We start from the raw sequence: 25,265 nt of genomic DNA, 5'->3' as shown, positions 1-25,265 counted from the left end.
GGCTTCTTTCCTGGTTGCAAACTTGCAGATCCTGTGTTCCTGGGCCTCCGTTGTGGGGACAAGGGGGCGTACAGCTGGAGGACTCCTGCACAGCAGTTTGGAGGTCAGTTGCAGCTACGGGCTCTTTTCAGTTCAGCTGCACTTTGCGGTTTCAGCTACCGGTCAATAGCACCACCGCGGATCTTGGACACTTGATAGACTTACTTCGCTCCTTGAGTCTATCACTCTGGTGAGGTGACTCGGGCTTGGGTCGTCCTGCTTCGGGAGGGTCCTCGGGATCTTCCTGGGTCTCTGGTCCGGCTTAAAGATGATGCACTAGATACGGATTTTTCGACCCCTGGCACGCTGTTCCAGCAATGGCAAAGAAGTACAGCCAGTTGTGGAAGGTCTTCAGCAAAGTTCGTCTTGGGGTTAGTTGATCCCACTAAGACAAGGGAAGATGTTGTCCTCTCCGGAGCTTCTCTAGTCTATTCAGAAACGCAGTTTCAGCACAGCAGTAGGGCTTCACAGGGCACTTCAAGGGTCCAGGAGGATGCAGCAAGTTTCTCTGCACGATTCCTTCGGATTTTTCGTCTAGTGGTAGACTGTTTTCAGTCCAAGAAACCTTGCCTTTTATGCAGGTTCCCCATTCATGCACAGCCTAGCTGTCACTCTGGCTGTGCATGAATGGGGAGGGTGGCTGTACTGCAAGGACAGCCAGCCAATCGCGACTGGGTGCATTCAGATTACCAAGTGGCCTAAGGATAGGGAGTTTCGGGAATCTCCCTCACTTCCTGCCCCGCCAGACACACTGCAGCCCGCCAAAGGCAAAACTAACAAAAAGGTTAAACCTGGTTTGGCGTGCAGAGTAAAACCCAAGAAAGACTTCACTAACAAGAAATGGTGAAAAAATAAGACTGGGGCCATTTTGACACCATGGTTAAAATGCAGCTGAGGATACAGCCTGCGGTTGAAAAGCACAATGGTAGGAAAATTAAACCACCGCCACCAGCCATTTAAAGTCGTTAAGATAACATAAACAATGCTACATGAGTAAGTAGAAAAAGGGGCTACGAAGTAACCCCCCAGCACTCCACATAAGATGGTGTGTGCTGGATCTACAGAGAGAAAAGGTAAGTAAAGTCAATTTCACTTTACTATTCTTAGGAACTGTAGTTCGCACAAGAAAATGTATTTAAACCTTATGAGAAATCTAAATGATTTCTCTGTAATATCGCACTGAAGGTGCTGTGTCACGATCTAAAGTAGATTCCTATGGAGTTGGTCAGACTCTAAAACAGTGAAAACATATAATCCAAATTGGGTTAAAACACAAGAGAGTAAGAGAGAAAGGTCTCTTACTCAGGGTAAAAAAATCCTAAAGTCAAGCAAAAGAGCATTCTCCCCAACAGCAGTGTGCAGCCACATTATATCGGGGGATGGCTTGTTCTGCTAGTCTTATGACTAGTTGGTCCCACCAGCAAAAGGGAATGATTTTCTTTCTTTGGAGATCCTCTGTTGATTAAAAAAAAAAGGGCGAGGACAGCAGTGATCTTTGCGGCTACTGAAATGGTCTGCAGGCATCTCTGGTCGCCTTTTGAATCTTCTGTTCCAGTCGTCGACTTGCCTTCTTGTTAGGCAGAGTTTGTATGCAGTACCTTTTGGGACCACTACACACAACTAGGACTATAGGTGTAAGCAAAACCAACCTTTTGGTATAAGTCTGTACTACACAGTTTTGTGATAGCGTTGCTGAGCAGCCAGGCTTATCTCAAGTGGGAATGTGAGCTGTAAGGATGTTACACAGAGGTCTATAATTACAAGTATTCAAATAGACTCGAATACTCAAGGTTTCTTGGTAAAACACTTAGAAGGAGGCAATCTATATCACTAAAAGATACACTTCAGTACTTCGCAATATCAGGTTCTGGGGCATTTAAACTACTTTGAAGGAGGAACACAATGGCATTCAGAGCATTTGAAGTTGGAGCAAAAAGGCATAAGTTAATATAACAAATATTACAGTTACTCTTAAACAGTGCAAAAAGTTTGAGTTCACTGGAGGAGTTCTTTCAATGCAATAGGTTAGTCCGAAGTCAATGGGCTAAAGTCTTGTATAGGATAAACGGTTCTGGAAGTTTAAACGGAAAGATCTTTGCCAAAGTTCTCAGAAGTAGTTTGTACAAGAAACGTTCATATGTTGGGTCACAAGCTGACTAGGCCTGCAAGTTGCCAAAGTTTCAAGCACTTTCGCAGTGAGAGGTAAGCTCTCTCGGTCGGGTTTTCACAGTACCTTTACAATGAAGACAAAGATGTAGCTGAAGTCTGTTCCTGGCAGTTCCTGCAGATCTCGCTGTTCCTGATCCTCAGTTGTGTGGACAAGGAGGATGTCTGTGGACTCCTGCACTGGGACTGATCCAAAAGCTGGCAAAGGCAAATCTTCAATTCCGGTAGCTGTAGTCAAGCACACAAACTGGTGTCCTTCTCCCTGGCTATTCGTTTCCTGCAGCATGCTGAGGAAAATGCAACCAGCACAGAGAAAGTATCCAGGTGGTTTACGAGTGGATTGGTCCAGCCAACTCAAAGGGAGAAGTCTGCCTTGAAGGGCTTCTCTGTCGAGATGAACTTGGCAATTCGGACCTGCAGCAGGGCTTCACCGGGCAAACCCAACGGTCCAGGAGTTGCAGCAGCAGTCCTCTTCCAGTCAACTCTGCTTTCCAGTCTGACTTGCCTTTTTAAACAGTTTTCTCCCTGTCATTCTAGCCTAGCTGCCACTCACCCAGCCAGGTGGTTGTCCTTGCCGGACAGTCAGCCAGCCAATCACGCCAGAGTGCATTTGGGTCTCCTAGGAGACTAAGCACAGGGACTTTCGGGCACCTTCCTCACTTCCTGACACTCTGGCGCCAGAGGCGGTCTTCAGTCCTGAAGCCCGCCAAAGGCGTAGGAACAAAGGGACCAAACCTGGTTTGGCACGCAGAGACTAGCTCAGACGCCACCTTGAAAAAACATGGCTCCTGCGATTTTAACGCTACTGGTGTTCGCGGTCGGGAAAAATCATGGTCGTTTGTTGTAAAACCAGTGCCGCCAGCCATTTCGAGAGGAAGGGGTAGCATTTGACTACTACATGAGTTTCTAGACACGGGATACTAAGTAACCCTCCAGCACTCTACTGTAAGATAGGGTGTGCTGGGTCTAGGAATTTGAATACTAGTAAAGTCAATTTCACTTTACTTTCTCTGGGGAACAGTAGTTTATCCCAGAGAAGGTATTTAAACATTGGGACAGCCTAAAAGGCTTCCCTGTGCCACTGCACAGAGGGTGCTGTGTGACACAATTGAAAAGATGCCTATGGAGTTGTCTAAAACTAAACACATTCAAAATACATGAGTGGGAAAAAAGCACTCGCTCTCTCCAGGTAAAAAAATCAAGTCTTCAAAATCCAGCAAAGTTGCTGGGGGTTTCTAAGGTGAAGGCAATTGGCACATTTATGAGAATTCTCCCTAACTAACGCTTCTGCCTTAGGAACCTCCCCTATTATCAGGATTTCACACTCCTTCTCTTTAAACGCTCCCTGCAGTTTACAGAAGGGGGTGGCTGGCTGTACACTCAAGACAGCCAGCCCCCCCTGTGGGGACTGGTTACTTTCAGGCACATCAGCAGAAAAGGCTAGCAGTTTTGGGATCCTCCCATGCTTCCTGTCCTCGCAGACACACTGGCGCCTGAGTGCCCTACACGAAGGGTTCCTGCCAAAGAACAAACTCAAATCTGTACCCCCCCCTCCCACTATGGTAGAAGGACCAAGAAAGCACAACCAAACAAAAGAATTGTGAAAAAAGAAAGCCACCATGTTGGAACAAGGGTGTCCCTCTTGTGCATAGCCGCAGTTGTGACTACAGCCTTCGGTGGAAAACTGCACAAGTCGGTAGAACACGTCCACTGCCGCCAGCCATAATTATAGGGTTGTTACTGTAACTAAAACATTACAGGAGCAGAGAGAAGGGGGATGCTAGGTAGTTACAAAGGAGTGTGGGAGTCCCTCTACTGAGAACAAACATGGGTCAAATACCCTGTCTATGGAAATTCTTCGACTCAGCATGGCCTACGTTTTAGCTCACTGCAACCCCGCGTTTTACAAAGGAGTGTGGGAGCTAAAACGTGGTTGTAGACCCTCCTGTGTGGAAGAAATTCCATAGAATCGGGTATTTGACCCATGTTCGTTCTCTGTAGAGTGGTTCCCACACTGTAATTTTGGATACTAGGTAGTGTTCTCTCAAAAGGAAAATCTAGGAATGATAAAAAGTAGCCCCCTATCATTGAAGAGTAGTTCATAAGGAAAATAAAATACTATAAAAAGGAGAGCCCAAATGGCTCCCAGCAGCACTGCACATAGGGTGCTGTGTGCTTCAAAAGTGAAATGGATGCCTTTAAAAGATATAGAGGAAAGCGGCACTCAGTAAAACACACACACCATGGTTCCCATGATCGGAGCAAAAAGAATGAATAAGAGGAAAAAGGCTCGCCTCATTCAGGATGTTGGGTAAGAATTGGTGTAGTGTAGTTTCACACAGTGTTACTACACTTATCTGCTTGGTATTCGGTAACCAACCTTTTGGTATTGGTCTGTACTACACAAGTTGGTAGTGTGACTGAGCAGCCAGTCCTATCTTAGGGGGGGTGGGTGGGGGTAAATGTGAGCTGTAGCAATAAAATTCGCAAATACAAGTATCCAAGTGTTCGGGAGGATTCTCATTTCTGTGTTAATTCCCTTCAACCTTAGACATCCCCAGTTTTTTGCTGGACTCTAGGACTTTTCATTTTTAATCCTGGAGGGAGTGAGCCTTTATCTCACTCATGTGTTTTTGATTTGAACTCTGTTTCTATGACTTTGGAGTCTGACAAACGCCATAGGCATCACCTTTTGTATTGTGACATTCGGCACCTTCGGTGCAGTGTCACAGAGAAGTCCTTTGGATTCTTCTTAAGGTTTAAATACCTTCTCTTGGATAAACTACTGTTTCCAAGAGTAGTAAAGTGAAATTGACTTCGTATCCCCTTTGTCTAATTTATCATATAACATTTTTGTTACCCTCACTACAATTAATGGCTGGTGGCAGTGGTTTATTTTTCCTACCATTGTGCGTGTTGGGGAGAATTCTCAGAAATGTGCCAATTCCCTCAACCTTAGAGACCCCCAGTAACTTTGCTGGATTTTGAGGACTTGATTTATTTAACCTGGAAAGAGTGAGACCCTTTTTCCCCACTCTCGTATTTTAATGTGATCGTTGAACTGTTTCTTTTGGTTATGGAGTCTGACAAACTCCATAGGCATCATCTTTTAAATTGTCACACTGCACCTTCAGTGCAGTGGCACAGGGAAGTCTTCCACATTTCCGAAAGGTTTAAATATCTTTTCTGGGAAAAATTACTGTTTCACAGAGCAGTGATGTGAAATTGACTTTACTTACATTTGTAACCTTCTAGACCCAGCACACACCATTTTACAATAGGGTGCTGGAGGGGTTACTTGGTATCCCCTTTGTATAGCTTCTGATGTAACCTTTTTGTGTTCCCCTTTCCTCACTGAATGGCTGGTGGCAGTGGTTTACTTTTAATTACTGTGGTGTGCATTTACCATGGGCTGCGTTTGCAGCTGCAACAAAGCACCCAACGGTGGCATTTTTGTCAAAATGATCCCGGTCTTCTTTTTTCGCCATTTCTTTGTGGAAAGGTCCTTCTTGAGATTTACTCTGCACGCCAAACCCGGTTTGGTCCCTTGGTTCGCTTTGCCTTTGGCAGGATTCACAAGTTGTGATGCTGGAAATGCACCGGAGGGACAGGGCCTCCGTATCCTTGTCCTTTACTGGTTTTTATCGTGTGTTCTGAGAAGAGGAGTGCGAAATCCTGATAATAGGGGAGGTTCCTGTCTGGTTTTCCATGCAGGAGTATATGTGGGACTCCTGGCGGTGCAGCTCTTTCGGTTTGGTGTACAGACCCATGGGATACCCTTAAGGCACCCATGGGCGGGGGTACAAACCTGTGCCCCTAGTGTATGTTTTTGGGCACCTGTGTGTGGCCCACAGAGCAGGGTATGTATGGGCTGGTGGCAGCTCCATGCTGAATTTGACAGGTGCTGAGTATCCTCCATTTTGGGATACACAGGCCCTGCCTTTGGAATCAGTTGATTCCTGATAGGAAACAAGATGGCCGCTTTGGCCTCTTGCTTTCTATCGCCTGTTACCTTGTTTTCCCAAAGTCCTGGAAAGCCCCGACACTGTCCCTTCCCCCCGACTGGCTGTTGGGTGGAAGTTCCATATATGGTGTTGTGAAGTCCAGGCCAGACTGTCTGGAGCCTTCCAAGTGACTGTATGTTGTGGGTACACCCTGTGGGTGGGACATGGGTGAATAGAGTGTGCACTTCTTGTTGTGGATGTCTGGTTTCTGGTGTTTGACACAATGACTGAGACAGCCTGGCCCAAAACTGGCATGAAGGCAGTGTGGAGTGTTGAATGGCTGGGTACTTGTCCCAATACGCATAACTTGTTGTGAGTGAATGGCCTGAATGCACTATGCACCTGATCGCCTGCCTGCATGGATGCCCTTCTGACCGATTGGTTGCCCGAGTGTGACTCAGCAGAATGAATGAGAGATCAACCAGTATATCTGGGGGCCTCACTGCTAGAATTCGTGTTCAGGAGCTGAAGAGAAACTGGAGTTGAAACCGAAGCTTGACCTTGAAGCCCTGCTGGAGAAGACTTGCTGCTGCTCTACTTCACCAATCTGAAAGCTGCTGTGTCTCCAAGGACTGACCCAGAGAGGACTTGGTTAGGCGCCCTCTTCCCGAGCTACGAGGGACCATCGTGCACTGCTAATCTTTGCCAGCGCTTCCTGGTAGACAGACTTACGACAGGCGACTGACGCGGCATGACAAGGAGAAGCGCCCGGACACTGTTGTCCGTCGCCCACCGGAGCCACCGTGCTCCCTTTGCCTAAGTAATATTTGATCCAGGCGTGCTCTCGTCTGCACCGTTGACAGCTTTGTGCCACTGGAGAAAGCCGAGGCCGCTGACGCGCTAAGGAGCATCCGCCAGTGGGTTTCCCACCACCTAAAAAACCAGACGTCGACGAATTGATGCCCTTGCTGGGCCACAGTTCTTCAAACTCTTTGCGGTCCTGAACTATCGTCACAGAGGTGCCCCGCACGCCTCTTCCTTGCAGGACGCAAACGCTCCGTCGACTAGCACCGCTAGGAATGAAGCTTTCACCTCAGTCGTTGTTCAACCCTTTTCCTCGTGGGATCTCGACGATCCGTGGCTCCTGCCTTAAAGGGAGCCGCTCAAGGAGGATCTGTCGATGACCCGACGACTAACTCTGCTATTCCAGGTACATTGGGGTGGTAGAACTATTTTAGAAGAAAATAAGACTCTTGTGAACAATATCGTACAAGCCCAGTCCATATGTCTTTATTAACAGGTTACCCAGGTGGGGGTAGGGGGCTTCTCAACACAGAACTGGGTCTAGGGGCCAGTATTCTGCCAATTGTTCTAACCAACTGCTTTCCTCCTATGTCTATTGTTGGTTACCTCTATTAATTGATTTGTGTGACATTTAACCAGAGTACAGTTGACGCACTTTAAAGGGATCTAATAATAGTGGTACCACTTAGAACTGTATATATTTGCCATTGTAGATTCAGAGTACAAAGTGAGTTATTGTGTACATAACCTTGAACTTAATTATATAAAGACTGTTTCAACTAATACAGTGTGTGGACATTCCTTTGTGGGGTCTTGGACTACACTGTACTTAAGAACCAGCCTGCATCACCTCCTGAGAAGCTAGACCCTGATTGCTCGTCCATTGCTACCAACAATAGAGCATCTTGGCTGGGGTCCTCTGTGCCTCTCCTCTGCCATATAGAGAGCAGGGGTACAGACACCCCTCCAGTCTTTACACAAGTGAAGCCTGCTTCTGGCTCCAGGCTGTCTGGCGGGGGCAGGAAGTGAGGGAGGTGCCCAAAACTCCATGTGCTTGGTCTCCTATAAGACCCAAATGCACTCTGTGGTGATTGGCTGGCTGACTGTCCGGCAAGGACAGCCACCCTGCTGGGTGACTGACAGCTAGGCTGTTATGAATGGGAGAAACCTGCATAAAAGATGAGGCTTTTGGCTTGGAAGGCAGTCGACCACTGGACAAAGGAACCGAAAAAGAACTTGAAGAGGACGCCTGCTGCAACTCCTGGACCGTTGGTTTGCCCCGTGAAGCCTTGCTGCTGTTCTGAAACTACAAATTTGAATCGACTGAGAAGCCCCTGCAAGGACGACGTCTCCCCTGGAGCTGGTGGGACCAATCAACTCCAAAGTTGGCCACCTGGACATCTTCTCAGAGCTGGTTGAATTTGCAGTGTTGCTGCAGGAAACCGAATAGCCAGGGAGAGGAACACCAGATTGTGTGCTTTGCTTTTACGTTGGCCAGGAGCACCAGGAAGATCCTTCGTACTCCCAGGAAACAGGAATGACCGAGCCTGAGCCCCCTCAAGAGTGCAGGAGGCTAAAAGCAAGGACAGTCTATCTCGACGGCCAGAAACTGCAGTGTTGCAATTTGAAGTAGTCGCGAGGAGCTGAAACACCGAAGTGCCACTTGTTTGACGATTGACGGTTGCAAGCGGTGACCGCCCCGTTGCTGTGCAGTAGTCCCCATAAGTCCCTCCTCTTGTCCCCATGACTGAGGCCCAGGAACAGTGAGATCTGCAGAGCTGAACAGGAGTCATCTGCTGCACTTTTCTTCAATCCAAAGGTACTGTAAAGTCTGAGAGCACTTACCTCTTATTGTAGAGTTGCTTGCATCTTCTACTACTATCAAGTCAGCTTGTGGCCCTACATTGATTCTTCTTTTCTTCAAAGACTTCTAAAACATTGTGCAAAGACTTTTTCTACTTCCCTACCAGAAGTGCTTCAGCTCATCTAGAATTTTGCCCATTGACTTTGCCTTACCTGTTATACTGAATGACTCTGCTTAGGGGATCCAAAAGTATTTGCCTGCTTAAGAATATTTATGATCTCTTGTTTGTTCTAGTAACCCTTTTCCTTTGACAATTCTTAAGCATGTTCTAAATACAATAGTAAGATATTAATGTCCCCAGCACTCTAGCTATTGAAGTCTCTGCAGGGTGTAGGTTATAACTGTGGGCCATCCCTAAAGGGTTTTTACTGATTTAGAAACTAATTGTGTAGTTTTGGAGTGTATTTGTGTGTTGCTTTTATATTGCTCCTTTGTGCAGAAGGCTTATTCTAACTGATTGATAAATAAATAATTATTTATTAAAGAAACCTTGTGTGTAAGTGTTTATTTGAATACTTCTAACTGTGAATCTCTGTAACTCCCCTACAGCTCACATTGACCCCTCTTGAGATGGGCCTGGCTGCTCAGCATGCTACCAACCTGTGTAGTCCAGACTTCTCCCAAAGGTTGGGTTACTATTGCCAGGAGGTCAGGGTTGTTGTAGTGCACCCAAAGGGTACTGCATACAACCTTGCCTAACCAGGACTACCCAAGCCCGAGGCACCTCACCAGAGTGCTGCACTCCAGAAGCGAGGGGAGCCCATCAAGTATCTGAGATCTGCTGTGGTGCTATTTGCGATTAGCTGAAAAAAGTGCCGCTGAATTGAAAAGGGCTCTTTGCTGCTGCTGATCTTTGTAGTGCAGGAGTCCCCAGACATCCTCCCTCTTGTCCCCACTACTGAGGCCCAGGATCACAGGATCTGCTGGACTGCAACAGGAACAGAATCCTGCTGAAATCTCTTCTTCTAACCAAAGGTACTGCTTTAACTAAAGGGGTGCTTATCTTTTTGGTTGTGTAGCTTGTTCGTTTTCGCCGGAGACCTACAGTAGCTGCTTTTTCTGCAGAGTTGCTTGCAGCTTTGCTTTTCACAAGTCTTACAGATTGTAGAAACAAATCACTGTTGGGCCACAAACTCTTATAACCTTGTGCAAGACTTTTGTGCTAGTGCCTCAGCTCCCCTAGACTTTGCTCAATTGACATTGGCTGTCCTGGCTCCCTGCAGTTTCTTCTGACCCTTTGACTTTGTTTATCTGTCCCTCAGACATACATCAGTTACTTGTATTGCTGGTAAAGGGTGAACCTATTTCATTGGGGGATTGTAAAAGTACTTACCTGTTCAGGAAAACTTGTTAGCCTTTGTTTCCTTTCCTAACCTTTTTTCTTTTCCCATAACTCCAGTATTGCATTAAGTATCAAAGTGATACATCAATGTCCAGTGTCCTAGCTATTGAAGTCACCTGAGGGTGTAGGAAGTGTGTGTCATCCCAAAAGGGTATCTACTTACTCAACTGAAGCTGTGTTTTTTTAAATATATTTATTTTAAATGTTTATTAGGCTTTCTTCATAATACATATCCATCACACAGGCTTTAGCAAATAAAACAAATAAAATGTATTGTAACTAACAATATCCAATGTCTGTAAAACTATAATACCATTTATCTAAATCTACAATCATACTAGACTTTATGCATAAGCAAAATCACATTAGTAGCCGACCTCTGAATAGTTATACCAAAAATCAAATCAATCCTATCTGACTTGCTTCCAAAAATCTTGTACCCTTGGGCAATTCCAAAGCAAATGTAACAGGGTGTCACTACCACAACTCCAGCAATCCTCATCTGTCCTTAATCTAAACCTAAACATCTTAACTGGCGTCCAATAAATCAAGCAGTGTATTTTTGGGGTGTATTTTATTGTTGCATCTTGCCCTTTTCTAAGGAAAGCTTACTTAAAAAAACGTACTGTTTTAATAATTTAATTTTAATAAGAAACCCTGAGTAGAAGTGTTATTTGCATACTTGTCACTGTGAATACCTATTCTGCATCTCCACAGCTCAAATTGACCCCTCTTGAGATAAGCCTGACTGCTCAGTCACTCGACCAACTTGTGCAGTACAGGCCTATACCAAAGGTTGGGTTACCTATTGCCAATAGGACAAGGCTGGTGTAGTCTTCCCACAGGGTTACTACATGCAATCTTGGAAAACACCCAGTAACACTTAGTCAAGGTTTCAGTTATAAATATTTATTTAACATCAATTATTAAATACGCGCCAAGGATGAGGTATCTCGTCCTTTTTGGCACCTTGTTTTGAGCAATCCCTGTAAAGCGGGGGATCGCTCAAAACAGTAATCCAACCCCCGGGCTATGTGAGGGGGAAGTCCCTCCTCACTGCCCGGGGGCTGGATTACCTTCAGTTTCACGTCGGCGTGCGTATTACACGCCGACGTGAAAGTATTGAAGAGAAGGTGAGTGTCCGCCTTTCTCTGCCTCGATCTCTGGCTGCATTTCAAGCTGGAGATCGAGGGAGGTGTTGTTGGAAAGGGAGTCTTTCCCCTTTCCAACGACATCTTTTGAGAAAGTATTGCTGGGCGCGGATCGGGCGCAAATTGCTCGATCCGCTCTCAGCAATGCCAGTAGACCACCAGGATCTGTGTCATGATGCCTGCCCCAGGCATCTGGACCAAGCTCATCCGCCCCGGAAGCAGGCATCCAGACATTTAGTAAAACCTCAGAAGCCTGCCTGAGGTAAGTGATGACTATGAGCCTGGCGCCTAGACACCAGGCTCATACTAAGAATCAGTCCTGGCGCCCTATGCGCCAGGCTCATAGTCGTCACTTACCTCAGGCAGACCATGCTGCACATGCATCCAGGCCAACGTGAGACCTGGAAGGGACTATTTTTCTGCAAGGACTATTTTTTTTTTTTTTTACTCGGGTGTGGTTCTAGGGACTTCTTACCTGGGACTACTTTTGAGGCTATTTAAACCACGCCCGATCTACAACACACGCTTCACGTTATTCTGCAGTCTAACACTCACCGTGCCTGCGAACCTTCATCCAGTCTTCTGCCACGCCCGCCACGCATCCGGAGCTCCTGGAAGAAAGGGGAAAATGGGAGAAGAGGTTAGGTTACGGACTTTAATCTGATTCCTTACCTGATTCAGGATCTTGCGCCATTCCGAGCCTGAAGGGACATACTTCAACACGCATTGCTTCGCAGCTGCAGCGCCGCTCTATTCTCAACAGCATCTTCAACTCGGTGCTGCCTCCATTTTCTTCGGCGATCCTCAACACCTGGGGGGAAAAAGACAAAGGAATAGCGAGGTGAGCCTAGAGAGACTACGAAGACAATCATTTTACCACAAGGCTTACCTGATTTACCACCGGAGGCATTATCCTTCAATACGCCTCATCTTCTTACGCCGCATCTATGAAAGAAGGATAAAACAACAAGTTAAACTCACGCAACTTTACCGGATAGTGTTGGGTAATAGACTCTTACCTGAACGCCACCAGCAACCTCCAGACAGTATTTGTTGCTGCAAAATCACCAAGGGGTACACAAGAGTGAGCATTGGACATATTGAACTCTTTAAACTTGGTAAACTCTGGAGTCAAACTTCCAGAACTCCAATACCCCAAACCAGTGAAGTAACTGGTATGTACGCGCCCCTGCTAGCCACGCAGGATGGAGAGCTCATCCATTAAAAACATAAGGTGAGGACACTAAGTGGGAATACCGGAGGTGGCCAGCGGGGAGAGGGGTCTGCACGCAAATCCACAGGACTAAATCCCTTTCTCCATCTACAGGAGAATATTCCTACGAGTCAAGCACACGAGACTAGGTGGGTCCGTCCAGACAGCCAGCCATCTTTGCCCTACGCTTCACGTTGGTGGAGGCCGTTGCTGTCCGGGTTCGATCGACGCCCCTGTGGGAACCAGGTGAGCGTAACAAATCTGTTACTGATGCGGAGGGAGGGGGGGCTGCTTACTAGGTTAGCGCCCCCCCATCCCCAAATCATGGGGCCACAGCTATGTAGAGCCCTGGGGGCAGATGGGTGATCTGCCCCAGGGCAGGGGATTAAAAAAAATAATAAACTGCTGCAAAATAGATGTGGGTGGGGGGCCACTAGGCACCAGGACTTTTTATTTTTTATGAAAGGGTGGTGGCCTAACCCTAGGGGCAGATGGGGCCCCAAGTGGAAAGGGGAGGCACCCCTTGTAGCTCCCAGGAGTACATGAGGTGGCTCCCATCCATTTGGGGTGTGAGGGAGAGGGCCACCAGGAAAGTGTGGGCAGGCCCCCCCAAAGGATGGAGCCTGCAGGTTGGGGCCCCCCTGCGGCAGATTGGTGCCCATCTGCCCCTAGGGAATTGGCCCCCCAAAAAAGGAAAATGTCATGGTTGGTTTTGGGGTGACTGCGCCCCACTAGACCATCGGGGAATTTATTTTATGGAAAGGGGGTCCCCCCAAATGGACTGGGGGTCATGTCATGCAGCCCTCCCTGGGGGCAGTTATCTGCTCCTAGGAAGGGGCATCTGAACCCAGGGAGGGCTGAATGAGATGCCCCCCCTCTATAAGAGTCTGTAGGAAGCCAGGACAGCCAACGTCGATTGCAGCAGTGTCTATGGAGCTTAGGCACTTCCTAGATATGTCTTGCACAAATTTAGTTTTGTAAAAAAATAATTACTTGTAGGGTCACACGCTGTTAAGCCTGTGAAAAGCAGAGTTGGAATAAACTTGGAAGGTAAGCCACTGCAAGTCTCAACTGAGAAAAGCACAGCTCAAAATACTGAGGTAGGTACCCCGAGTCTAAACAGTACCTCAGTTTGAAGAAGAGTGGTCCAGTTGGATTCTGTCTTGTTGCAGCGGTGCAGACCCTGGGTTCCTGAGCCTCAGTCGTGGGGACAAGAGGGTGGACGTCTGGAGGGTCCCTGCAGCAGCGATTTGGAGGTAGTCGGCAGCTACAGGCTCTTTTCGGATCATCAGCACTTCAAGGTTTCAGCGCTTGGTAAACGGCACCACTGCGGATCTCTGATGCTGGTTGGGCTTCCTTCACTCCTTGGGTCCTGCACTCTGGTGAGGGGACTCAAGCTCTTGTCGTCCTGCTTCTGGAGGGTCCTTGGGAGACTCCTAGAGCTTCTGGCCGGATTTCAGACGTTGCACTCGACTACGGATTTCTCAGCCCCTGACGCTTTGTTCTTGCTTCAGTGAAGAAGTACAGCCAATCAGTGAAGATGATACAGTGGAGTTCGTCTCATGGTTAGTTGGTCCCACTAACCCAAGGGAAGAAGCCGTCCCTTCCAGAGCTTCCCTTGTCGATCCGGAAAAGGAGTTTCAGCACAGCAGCAGGGCTTCACTGGGCAATTCAAAGGTTAAGGATGGATGCAGCGAGTTTCGTTCCGTTTCTTTGGGTGTTTCTCCCAGTGGTCGACTGTGCCTCTAGTCCCAAAACCCTCACCTTTTAAGCAGGTTTCTCCCATTCATGCGCAGCCTAGGCTGTCAATCGCACAGCAGGGAGGCTGCCAGCCAGCCAATCAGAACTGGTTGCATGCTGGCTTTCCTAGAGACAAAGGACAGGGGAGTTTCGGGAACCTACCTCACATCCTGCCTTTCCAGACACCCTGGAGCCAGAGGCGTGCTTCCTGGCTGAAGCACACCAAAGGCAAAACGAACAAAGGGCTCAACTCGAACTCGACGCACAGAGTAAAAGCCAAGAAAGACCTCACAAACGGAAAATGGCAAAAACGGAAGACCCGGGCCATTTACTTTTTTTTTTTTTGTCAAAAAAAATCATCCATGGGTGCTATTGCGCTAGGTATAAAAATGCAACCACTGCCACCAGCCATTTAAAGTAGTGAGGGTAACATAAAAAATGTTACGAGAATTTAGGATATGGGGCTACTAGGTAACCCCCCAGCGCTCCACATAAGATGGTGTTTGCTGGACCTACAAAGAGAAAAGGTAAGTAAAGTCAATTTCACGTCACTGTTTTTGGGAATGTTAGTTCACACAAAGTATTTAAACATTATGACAAATCTAAAGGATTTCAGTGACACTGCACTGAAGGTGCTGTCACCATACAAAAATGAGATGCCCATGGAATTTTTCAGACTCCAAAAACAGGAAACCTAATCAAAATCAGGGTATGAGTGAGTGGGACGAAGGTCTCACTCACTCCAGGGTTAAAGTGTAAAAGTCCTTAAGTCCAGCAAAAGAGCCGGGGGTCTCTACGGTGGGAGGAATTGAGTACTACAATGAAAATTCTCGGTAACACTCGAACAAGAAAACGTTCCAGAAGTCCAGCAAAAAGTGTTTGGGGGCAGAGGGTGGGGGGGGGGGGAAGGAGTCTCACTAGGAGAGGGGATTAAGCATAACACTGATAAATTTCCCTAACAGTGTCCCTTTTTGAGGTCTATGGGAGAAAGCAATAAAAAGAAAGTAAGCCTTTGGTAAAATCTTCAAAAGTCAGGTGGGTGTAAAGGAAAAGGAGTGGGGACAGGCATATTAGTCTATGGAGAGAAAGCTGCAATTTCCCAACACAGAGCAAGAACATCATTGCCTCATCCGTGCACAGTGAGCAAGGCATTTATTGATTTTCATTTTCACCTTCCTTTTGTGATTTTCACTTCCCTAGTTGTTTAAAGATGGACTTGTATTCAATTATCTTTTTATGACTATTAATGAATATCACATGATGGAGAAAGGGAAGTTGCTTACTTTTGTTGCTTATTATCTATCACGGGTATCTGTACTAAGCCCATAAACCACCCACCCTACTATCCTCAAATCGATAAGAAGGGAATAGGAAGGAAGAGTCTTTAGCAAGAATAATTTTCACTCCAGTATATACTAAACTGCATGAGGTTCTAGTGGAGCATCTTGGGTTTCTTAAGTGGATTCTTTGTTTCCTTTTTACTTTTTATTCATAAATCTAGCTCATCTCTAAATTAAAGGTAACATAGTTGTGCTTTTCTGACTATTGCATAGATTTTTTTTTATAACTTGTTTTTATTGCATTTATGTAGATATGATATGATAGCCTATGCACAATGTTTCAAAGCGCTTCAAGGCAAGGGAGGGAACAAGGGAAAAAACAATTCTTACAGGCCATGAACAGCAAGGATGTGAAATTAACTATCGTACTCGGCCTGACGACATTTCAGTTAGAGCCAGAAAAAAAGAGGTGAGGGAGAGGGGTGCAGAAAGGTAGGGGAGGAACAAAATAAGTGACTATCATATTAGGCCTGACGACATTTCAGATAGTGCTGGAGGTGGTTTGGGGAGGAAAAAACCAGTAAGGAGAGGGAGGAGGAGACGAGGTTGCTATCATACTAGGCCCAGGGATAATTCTGATAGAGTAAGTGCATAGAAGAAAGTAAGGGGAGTAGATGGGGGGGGGAAGGGAGAAGGGAAGGGAGGAGAGAACAGTTAGCAGTCAAAAGAGTGGAGAAGCAAGAGGGGAGAGTGAATACAATTGCAGAAGTCAGTAGTAAAACATAATGTTGCAAGCCAGGATACACGATGAAGATGGGAACAGCATGATTCAGGGCCACCATGAGTACAAGATGCAAAAGAAGTTCAGCATGAGAGTTGAGAAAGGGTGACACTCCATGAATGAATGAAGTCCATAAAAGTCAACATAAAAGGTAATCTATAAAACCAAATGTGGGTCTAGAACATTGTCCCTACCCCCCCCATCCCTCCCCTCTCCCATTCCCTCCCCTCTCCCCCCCCACCGGCAGTCCAATGTTTATCCAATGCCTGGTAGATTCTTGTGATGGATTTCTCATGCGAACATGTCCAGTATTCTTATTTTATGTGGGCACCATTGCAGCATATAGTCACTTTGTAAGTATTCTAGCGCCGGCTCCCAGTCTGTTTGGAAGTTTGAGCCCCTTGTATGGTGTACGTTATATGCTCCATTGCTATGAGTTGCCAGACTTTCTGCAGCCAATCTAGCGTGGACGGCAGGGATTCCTGTTTCCATCTTTGGGCTATTGTTAGCCAGGTGGTAATCGGGAGGCCCATGAAATTTCTCTTCTGGGTCTTTGTCATGGTCTTGTCTCGGGGGTCCCAAAAGCCGTCCATCCACACCTTCTTTTATGTTTTCTTCGCCCTTGAACATCTCCTGCATTTGGGTTTTGATCTCTGACCAGAAGCCTTGCAGTTTCGGGCAATCCCACCAGATATGTCTCCAGGTGCCTTCCTCACCGCAGCCTTGCCATCAAGTGTTTCGTATTATACATTCGGTGTAGTCTTTCCGGGGTGTAGTGCCATTGGATCAATAGCTTTGTCCAGGCTTCTTTGTTGGCTCGCCCGTGTCCATTTGGGGATTTGCCAAACTTATTCCCATTGGTTTCTCGTGATCGCTCTCCCCAATGATGTTTCCCATCTCTTCATATATTGCCATTTTGTGTCTTCCTCTTGGGCGAATCTTTTGTCTCCCGTATGTGACATGATGTATGTCTCAAATGGAGTTAGATCTCTTGTTGCCGCCTGCGTGATCCGTGGAGAGCCAGTGATGGAGTTGTTCGTATTGGTATCTGTCTCTTTCGGTGAGGCCGAGGAGTAAGCGGCATTCTGTGAATGTTCTGATCTATTGGTCTTCATACATGTTCCCCACTTGTATAAATTCGGAATCTCGCCATTTTTTAAATCTTTTTCTGTGCTTGGTTTGATATTGCATAGATTTAACGTGGTAAAGAAAATAATTTGCAGCTGGATGTTTTATTTGCAAATTTGAAAATCTGGTTCATAGCTAATTAAACTGTTCCAGATCACATGTACAGCTGGAGATATTTAAAATGTATACATTTGATGAAGATTCCAGTGATGGACAACAAGGCTTTAAAGTCTAACCTTTCCTTGTCTAAAGTCCCGGGTGTTGACGGGTTTCCACATACCCTTTTTTATGCTGTTTTTCAGTGGCCTCTACCAGCGCCAAGGCAGAAAGTAGTACCAGCTCTTCCAGTGAAGATTCTGATTCGCAAGATGAAAATAAGGCATCCACAACAGCAAAGGTACAGTACTCGGTTAATGCAAATAGCAGCAGGGTGGCTGATCCACAAAGAAGCTACTGGGTGTTGGCATCATTTAGCATGAATCGCATATCTATCGGGAGTCTTTGGCTGAGTTTTCAGCATAGGGCATGTCCTGAGAACCTGTTGTTTTGTTTGGTACAGTAGTGTTTTTGTCTTTTTTCAATAATTTGGCATTTCTAAGCTTCATTGTGAATATGTAAATTACCTTTCCATAGAGTGTTGTCTATTTTTATATTTTTACATTTTTACTGCTTGTAATGGGGTGGCCGACCATGGGCATATCTGTAATGCAGCACCATGACATCCACTGTAAGCCCACAATGCCCCCAACATTCCTACAATTTTCAGATTGTTTTTGTCCACTGTCGAGTTAGGTTGGAAGTTCAGAAAAGAAATGACCACTTAAGATACATTAATATGTGAAGACCTATATCCAAGATCATGGTGGCTTTCAAAGCATATTTTGGAACTGGGAAACGTCCTATGAAAATGATGCCTACAAAAGTGGAATTGAATATCCAACATTTGTCTGGGTAGGATTCCACATTTTTGTAAATCGTCAGTGTTATTTTTAGGTTATGGCTGCTACAGCTCCACAATGCAGAACTTGCTGAAAGGCCTTTCATTCTAGTTTAACACTGGTTGCCCACTGACATTAAGAAATGGGGGACGGAAGGGAGTTGAAGAGCAGTCGTGGTCTGTGCAGAAAAAGAACAAGCAGAGTATTGATTCAATGATGGCAATCAATAGGCTGATGTTGAATAACCATTTTCTTTAAAGATTCTAAAAAGGGGAAAGGAAGCATCAAAAGAAAAAACCCAGGAAGACAGTTGACGCTGCTTTCATGGTAAAGGTTACCATCACCAAGACTGCAACATTTGAAGGTTTAAAAGGTTCAGGTTACATTGAAACATCTTACTTTAGAATAAGACACTCTACGAAGTCTGAGATGTTCATTTGATTCAGGTAATCAATTCAACAACCTGTGGCCATTAATCTTGAAATGGTGAGAGAAAATACATGTATAGGGGTTACCAATTTGAGTTTGCTCCATTTCCTTTGCATTCAAGACCAATCTTAACCCTTTAAGTGCCATGGGTATTCCCCCCCGATCCCCCCCCTCCCACCACCCCAGTGCCTGGGCCTTTTTGGGCGTTTTCGGTATGTGGCCATTCAATGGCTTGTAACTTTTTTGTTACATGATATCTCGGCCAAATTTGGCTCCTTTTTTCCCCACTTGTAGGCGGTCGTAACGCCACCCAGAAATACTAGGTTGCTGTAGGGGGGTGAGCGAAAATAAGCAAAAAGGACGACATTTTTGTGTTTTTTTTCAAAAAATGCCAATAAAATGATGTACAAAGAAGGATGTGTTTTTTTTCCTCGTAAGAGCTAGGAACAAATGGTTTGCTGTGCTGAGTTCCCCAATTTGCTGGCTTTCAAGAACAGATTGAGTGGAAACGAAAAAACATTATTTTGATGTGGTTATCAACCGTTTTGTGAGAGGTAGGCGATTTTGGACATGCATGGACGGAATGGAAGAAAAGGGTAGGAAAGCCGAATTGGAGGACAGAAAGGCATATATTTCTGAAAAGTAGACAAAATTCCAAGCTTAGGAAGCTGTGATTTGCGTAGGCCAGGCAACAACTAGGTAGAGGAAAATGCCATAGATTGGGGGAAAAGCGGGGAAAATGACCGAAAAAAGGTATGTGTTGGACATGGTTGGCTTCGTACGGCAATGACTTCTATGAATTTTGAGAAGAGCAATGCTCCGCTACATTCCCCCGACTCTTGCAGTTAGGAAAAAACACATTTTTTGTAGTGATTTACAAAACAAGCAATACCACAAGCCAAACACTGAGCCATGGTACACAGGAGTTTTACGCTCACGGCCTGAACAGACGCGGTTAGCATGTGTAAATCGGGAAAACCAATGTGGTGAGGAACGGCAAGCATACATTTTTTGAAAGCGCACAGGCAGACCTTTACAAGGGTAGGTGACTTGTGCAGGTTACAAAAGTGTATGGTGCCTAAAGCAGCGACTAAATGTATGTCACATTTGGGAAATTAAAGGGTTGTGTGACAAAGGGCACCAGCAAATGGGTCAAAACGTTATGAAAACCACACAAACGCAACAAATGTTATACCTTCCCGTGTTCCCACAGGTGTCCCAATGAAAACGGTACCTCACATGTGTGGGTGCACCCACCTGGGCGCCAAGGGAAAAGCCTAAAACAAGTAACCCAAGTCTGTTTTGACACCTGAATTTCATGCTCTCTGCCGACCGGCACACCATACAGACAGGGGCCTCGGGTGTCCAAGCCAAGGAAAACTGGGAACCCCATGCATTTCCGAAAAAGAGGACACCCGTGGGAATTCGCAGAGGTATGATTTGCACAAATTGGCCCAGAATTTATTACCCAGAAGCCCCAAAGTCCAAAATGTGCCGAAAAACCCAAATTGTTCACTTTGTCGGGGGGTCTGGGTAAAACATTCTGGTGCGCTTCATGCAAGTTGGACCTCTGTGGATTCCTACTGGTGCCCTCTTTTCAGAAATGCATGGGGTTCCCAGTTTTCCTTGGTGGCTTGGACACCGTATGCCCAAATCTGTAGGTAATCTCCCCAAACCCTTTTGTGGTGATCAGTGGGTTAGCCTTTTCCCTTTGCGGCTAGATTGGTGAACCCACACATGTGAGGTACCGTTTTCGTTGGGACACCTGTGGGAACGCGGGAAGGTATGACAACTGTTGTTGGCAGAGTGTTTCGGTGAGTGGACACAGGGAAATGTCTCTGAAATTGGCTGGAAATGAAGACCATTCTCAGACATTTCGCTCTGGCCACCCACTGAAACACACCGCCAACAACACATGGCCTACCTTCCCGCGTCCCCACACGTGTCCCGATGAAAACGGTACCTCACATGTGTGGGTGCACCTACCGCGGGCGCAAAAGGAAAAGTGTAACCCACTGGTAACCCCAAGCCTTTCGCCACTGCCCATTTTGTTCATGTGGGCAACCTACAGATTTTGGCCTAGGGTGTCGAAGCCAGCAAGGAAAACGGGGAACCCCATGCATTTCCCAGAAGAGGACACCTGTGGGAATCCACAGAGGTCTGCCTTGCGCAAATTGCCCCAGTTTTTATTACCCAGAACCCTAAGCAAAGACCCACATGGGAGAAGGGTGCCCAAGGACAGGGATATTACCGCCGACTTTGCTGGAGCCCTGGCTGCCCTGTGTTACAGCTTCTCCCCACCAAGGAGTCTCGGCAGCGTGCCAATACCTTCCCGAAGGGAAAAGCTGTAATGCAGCCCAGCCCCAACTCCAGGACAGTTGGAGGTGATCTGCCCAGACGGGCCATTCCCACCCACACCACCAACAATCCAGCCCCAGTCTCCCCCACCCCACTGACAGTGGGCCATAACCATAGAATAAAAAACAGTACTTGCATAACGTTGCAGCTGCTTGGGTAGAAAAAGCTCTTAAACAAAACAAAAAACGTGTTGCCTACGGTCACACCAGCAAAATGTAGCCCTCCCTGGGGGCAGATAAGGGTGGGGGGGGGCTGTCCTGCACTCCTCCCTGGGTCAGGCATCCCTTCCTAGGAGCAGATATCTGGTCTCATGGAGGGCTGCATAACATGGCACCCACTCCATTGTGGGTGGGGGGGACAGGGGGGTCAACGCCCCATCCCATTAGAAAATTCCCTGACCCTTTTGGGTGCCCCACAGCCCCCTAAAAAGCGTTCCACTAGTTTCACTTTTTTCCTTTAGTACCCCAACTCCCCTTGGTGCAGAGAGGCACATTGATGTGCCAATCTGTCCCTGGGGTGCCCAAACCTTACTGCCCCACCCACTGGAGGGCCTGTCCCACCATTTTTGGGGGTCCTCTCCCCCCACGCCCCAAATGGGTGGTGGGGGCACCTCATGCAGGCCTCCCTGGGCCTCCTACAAACGGCTGCGTGAGGTACACCCCCCTCCATTTGGGGTGGGGGTGAGGGCCTCCATAAATGGTGGGACAGGCCCCCCCAGTGGGTGGGACAGTAAGGTTTGGGCACCCCAGTGCCAGATTGGCACATCAATGTGCCCCTCTGCGCCAAGGCAGTTATAGTAAACAAAGAAAATAATTCAAAATGGCAGGCTGCCCTTTAGCGGGGGCGGAGGGGCCCCCTACACCGCTGTGGAATTTTCTAATGTGAAGGGGGGTGCACCTCCCCACCCCAATTGGAGGGGCTGCCCATCTCATGCCAGGTGATCACCTGTCTGCCCCGAGGGGTCTTTATATATGTGCCCCAATGCTTTGGGGCTGGGGGGGGGGAGGAGGAGAGGGGCTGCTTACTGCAAGCAGCCCTCCTTCCCCCCGTGGCACAAACGTTTCCCTAACGGGCATTGCTGCCCACGCATCGAGCGCCCTGCGCCTGTTCCGCGGGCAGCAATGCTGTCACACAGGGTGTCTTTGGAAAGGGGAGATCCCCTTTCCAACGACACCTTCCCCGATCTCTGGCTTGAAATGCAGCCGGAGATCGAGGGGGAGAAAGGTGAACACACCTTCTGTTTTCACCGCAGCCGCCCGAAATGGCGGCTGCGGTGAAAATTACTTTGTTTCACGCCAACATGCTTTACACACGCAGACGTGAAATTGAAGGTAATCCAGCCCCCTGGCAGTGAGGGGGGAATCTCCCCCTCACATAGCCCGGGGGTTGATTTACTGTTTCACACAAAACAAGGTGCCAAAAAGGACGAGCTATCTCGTCCTTGGCACTTAAGAGCTTAATCCACTTTGGCAGAAGTCCATATTTTAGTTCATTATGGCTCCCTAGATTTCAGAGCCTACAACCCCTAACAGCTATGTTTTGGCCTTCACAGATGGATGAGAAGGAATGTTCTCTTATTTAGCAAAACAACCATCCAAAGTAGCCCTTGTCTGATTTGGAATTCCATTTAATGATCAGGATTATTTAATCGTGTCAGGAGCACATTGGTTAAACGCCTCACAAATGGAGCCAACAGGCAGTATGGTGTAACAGTAGTTTTGGAACTGTTGTCCAGATATGGCAGAGAACTGAAAGCTAGAAGTGATATGGGGATGTACTACTAATGTTCAATAGAATACATCCATTAGAATCAGTAAATCTTATTTCAGATCCTCGGCTACAGAGATAATAATGTACACACAAAGTCCTTTGTGTCTCGAAGGAATGACAAGGCTCTCCTATAGGGGGTCCCCTAGTAACATTATGTAGACTCTGCAATCGGTTGTTGAATCAAGATAAATGTTTGTTCCCACCAAAGTAGTGGTTGAAGCACCAGATGAATGTTTTTATATGCTTTGTGTAAATCTTAAATCACAGATTAATGCACAGTTCATAATTTGCCAAACTCCACTACCAGCCCCCTAGAAACTAAGGTAGTCTCAGCTCTCCTACTGACTATTCCGAAACACCACTCCAGAGTTGGCAGCTCGGCTTTCTCTATCCTAGCCAAATACCTGAACTGGCGGCATAACATCAAAGCGCCACCAATGGCGGCAAGGTACATATAATACAACACACCACTTGCTGCAGGCATTCCTAAGCACACATCAGAATACAGCAAGGCCTACGACAAAAATGTGTTTGCTAATTGTTAGGGAGACGTTTCAGTTTCTCTGCTAATTCCCTTTAATCCGAGAGACCCCCAGCACTTTTGGGGGGTCTCCAAACAAAGAGCAGCCCAAGGGACTTTTCAGTGACACTGCACACAAGGTGCTTGGTGTCGCAAAGCAGATGCCTTCATTAAACATATGGAGTTTATCAGACTCCCTGAAACAGTGAAAAATAAAAATCCCAGTCAGAGAAAATTAATGAGTGGGCGTTAGGCAAGATTTTATGCAGTACACTTTGGGTGCACAACAGCCCTGACCTCCTGGCAATAGGAACCCAAGCTCTGGTATAAGCCTGTACTGCACAGGTTGGTAGCGTGCTGAGCAGCAGGCTTATCTCAAGAGGGGTCAATGTGAGCTGTAGGGGAGTTGCAAAAAGATTCAGAGTGACAAGTATTCAAAGAAACACGTACACACAAGGTTTCTTGAATAAACAATTATTAATGTAACACCCAGCTCCATCAAATGTGGAGTCGCACAGGGCTCCTGCATAGCCCCCACACTCTACAATCTCTTCACGAGACCTCTCTTCAGGATACTGGATTCCTTGGGCATCTCGTATACAAACTATGCAGATGACACGCACAGGTCCTCATCCCCCTATCAGGCGACTACACCACAGACTTGGACACACAACAGCATTTACGCCACCATCCAATCATGGATGGCGGAGAACTGGCTCTGTCTAAATAGTGATAAGACCGAACTCCTGCTTGTCGGCTCCCCATCTACACTGGGCAAACTTGACACTAACTACCAATCCTTCACCGTGGATAATATTCCCATCAGAGGCTCTCAAACAATCAAAATATTGGGTGTATATCTAGGACCCAGCCTCACCATGGACAGACTGGTCAATGCCGTCGCCTCCTCCGCAGCATATCACTCCAAACTCATCAATGCCATCAGGCCCTTCCTATCATGGCCAAACTGCATCTCAATTGCCAGAGCCATCATCGGCTCCAGACTGGACTACTGCAATGCGCTGTTCATTGGAACCTCCCAAATAAACCTTGCCAAACTCCAGATTGCACAAAATAATGCCTTAAGAACTGCTACTGGCACTTCGTGCAAGGAACCCATCTCGGGGATCAGGAGGCAGGTACATTGGCTCCCCATCAAGGAAAGGGTGGTCTTCAAAACTCTGGCCCTTACACATAAGTGTCTTCACGATCAGGTCCCTCCCTATCTGACACAGAGGATAACCAGACAGTCACCAGACCTTCAAGGGCAGCCTATGCTAACCGCATCACTGTCCCGCACACGCACAGAGTGCGTGCAGGAGGCACCAGCTTTCCCACTATGGCGGCAACTTTATGGAACAACCTCCCAGCTCAGATTAGATCAATTGATTCTCACACAGCCTTCCGCAAGGTCTTAAAAACCCAGCTCTTTGTATAAGAGCCCTTCACTCCAGGTATGCACTACCACTGTATCACCATGTATAGGACACCTTCTGTTATGCCACTTGCTACCTAGACAAGAATATGAGTAACCAAATGTTACTATCACTATGTATCCTCTGTAACCATGTAACTGGATCTATCTGAATCTACTTAAGTATACCTTCTGGGGCCGTTTATTGTAACCCTCAAGCAAGCCTTCTTTAAATCGCCTTATAGCGCCTCGTTGCCTCTGGGCTATAGTGCGCTCTATAAATACTAAAATAAAATACATTATTAATTTATCAGTCAGTTAGAATAAGCGTTCTTCAGAAGGGAGCAATATAAAAGTAACACACAAATACACTCCAGCTACACA

At 46.8% G+C, this 25,265-nt stretch overlaps 1 protein-coding gene across 4 annotated transcripts in view; it reads left to right on the top strand.

Annotated features, from left to right (window-relative positions):
• The window catches only part of TCOF1 (treacle ribosome biogenesis factor 1), a 926,286-nt gene that overhangs the window by 131,812 nt on the left and 769,209 nt on the right, over positions 1-25,265 (top strand). For all 4 annotated transcript variants that reach the window (XM_069654046.1, XM_069654045.1, XM_069654047.1 and 1 more), the window contains exon 6: positions 17,755-17,849. In XM_069654046.1, coding sequence (XP_069510147.1) covers positions 17,755-17,849 — 95 coding nt within the window. The remainder of the gene's footprint in view (positions 1-17,754; positions 17,850-25,265) is intronic.

Source organism: Ambystoma mexicanum, chromosome 3q (assembly GCF_040938575.1).
Source record: "Ambystoma mexicanum isolate Mex_15411 chromosome 3q, UKY_AmexF1_1, whole genome shotgun sequence".
Taxonomy (NCBI): Eukaryota; Metazoa; Chordata; class Amphibia; order Caudata; family Ambystomatidae; genus Ambystoma; species Ambystoma mexicanum.
This window is presented reverse-complemented; position numbering and strand designations above follow the sequence as displayed.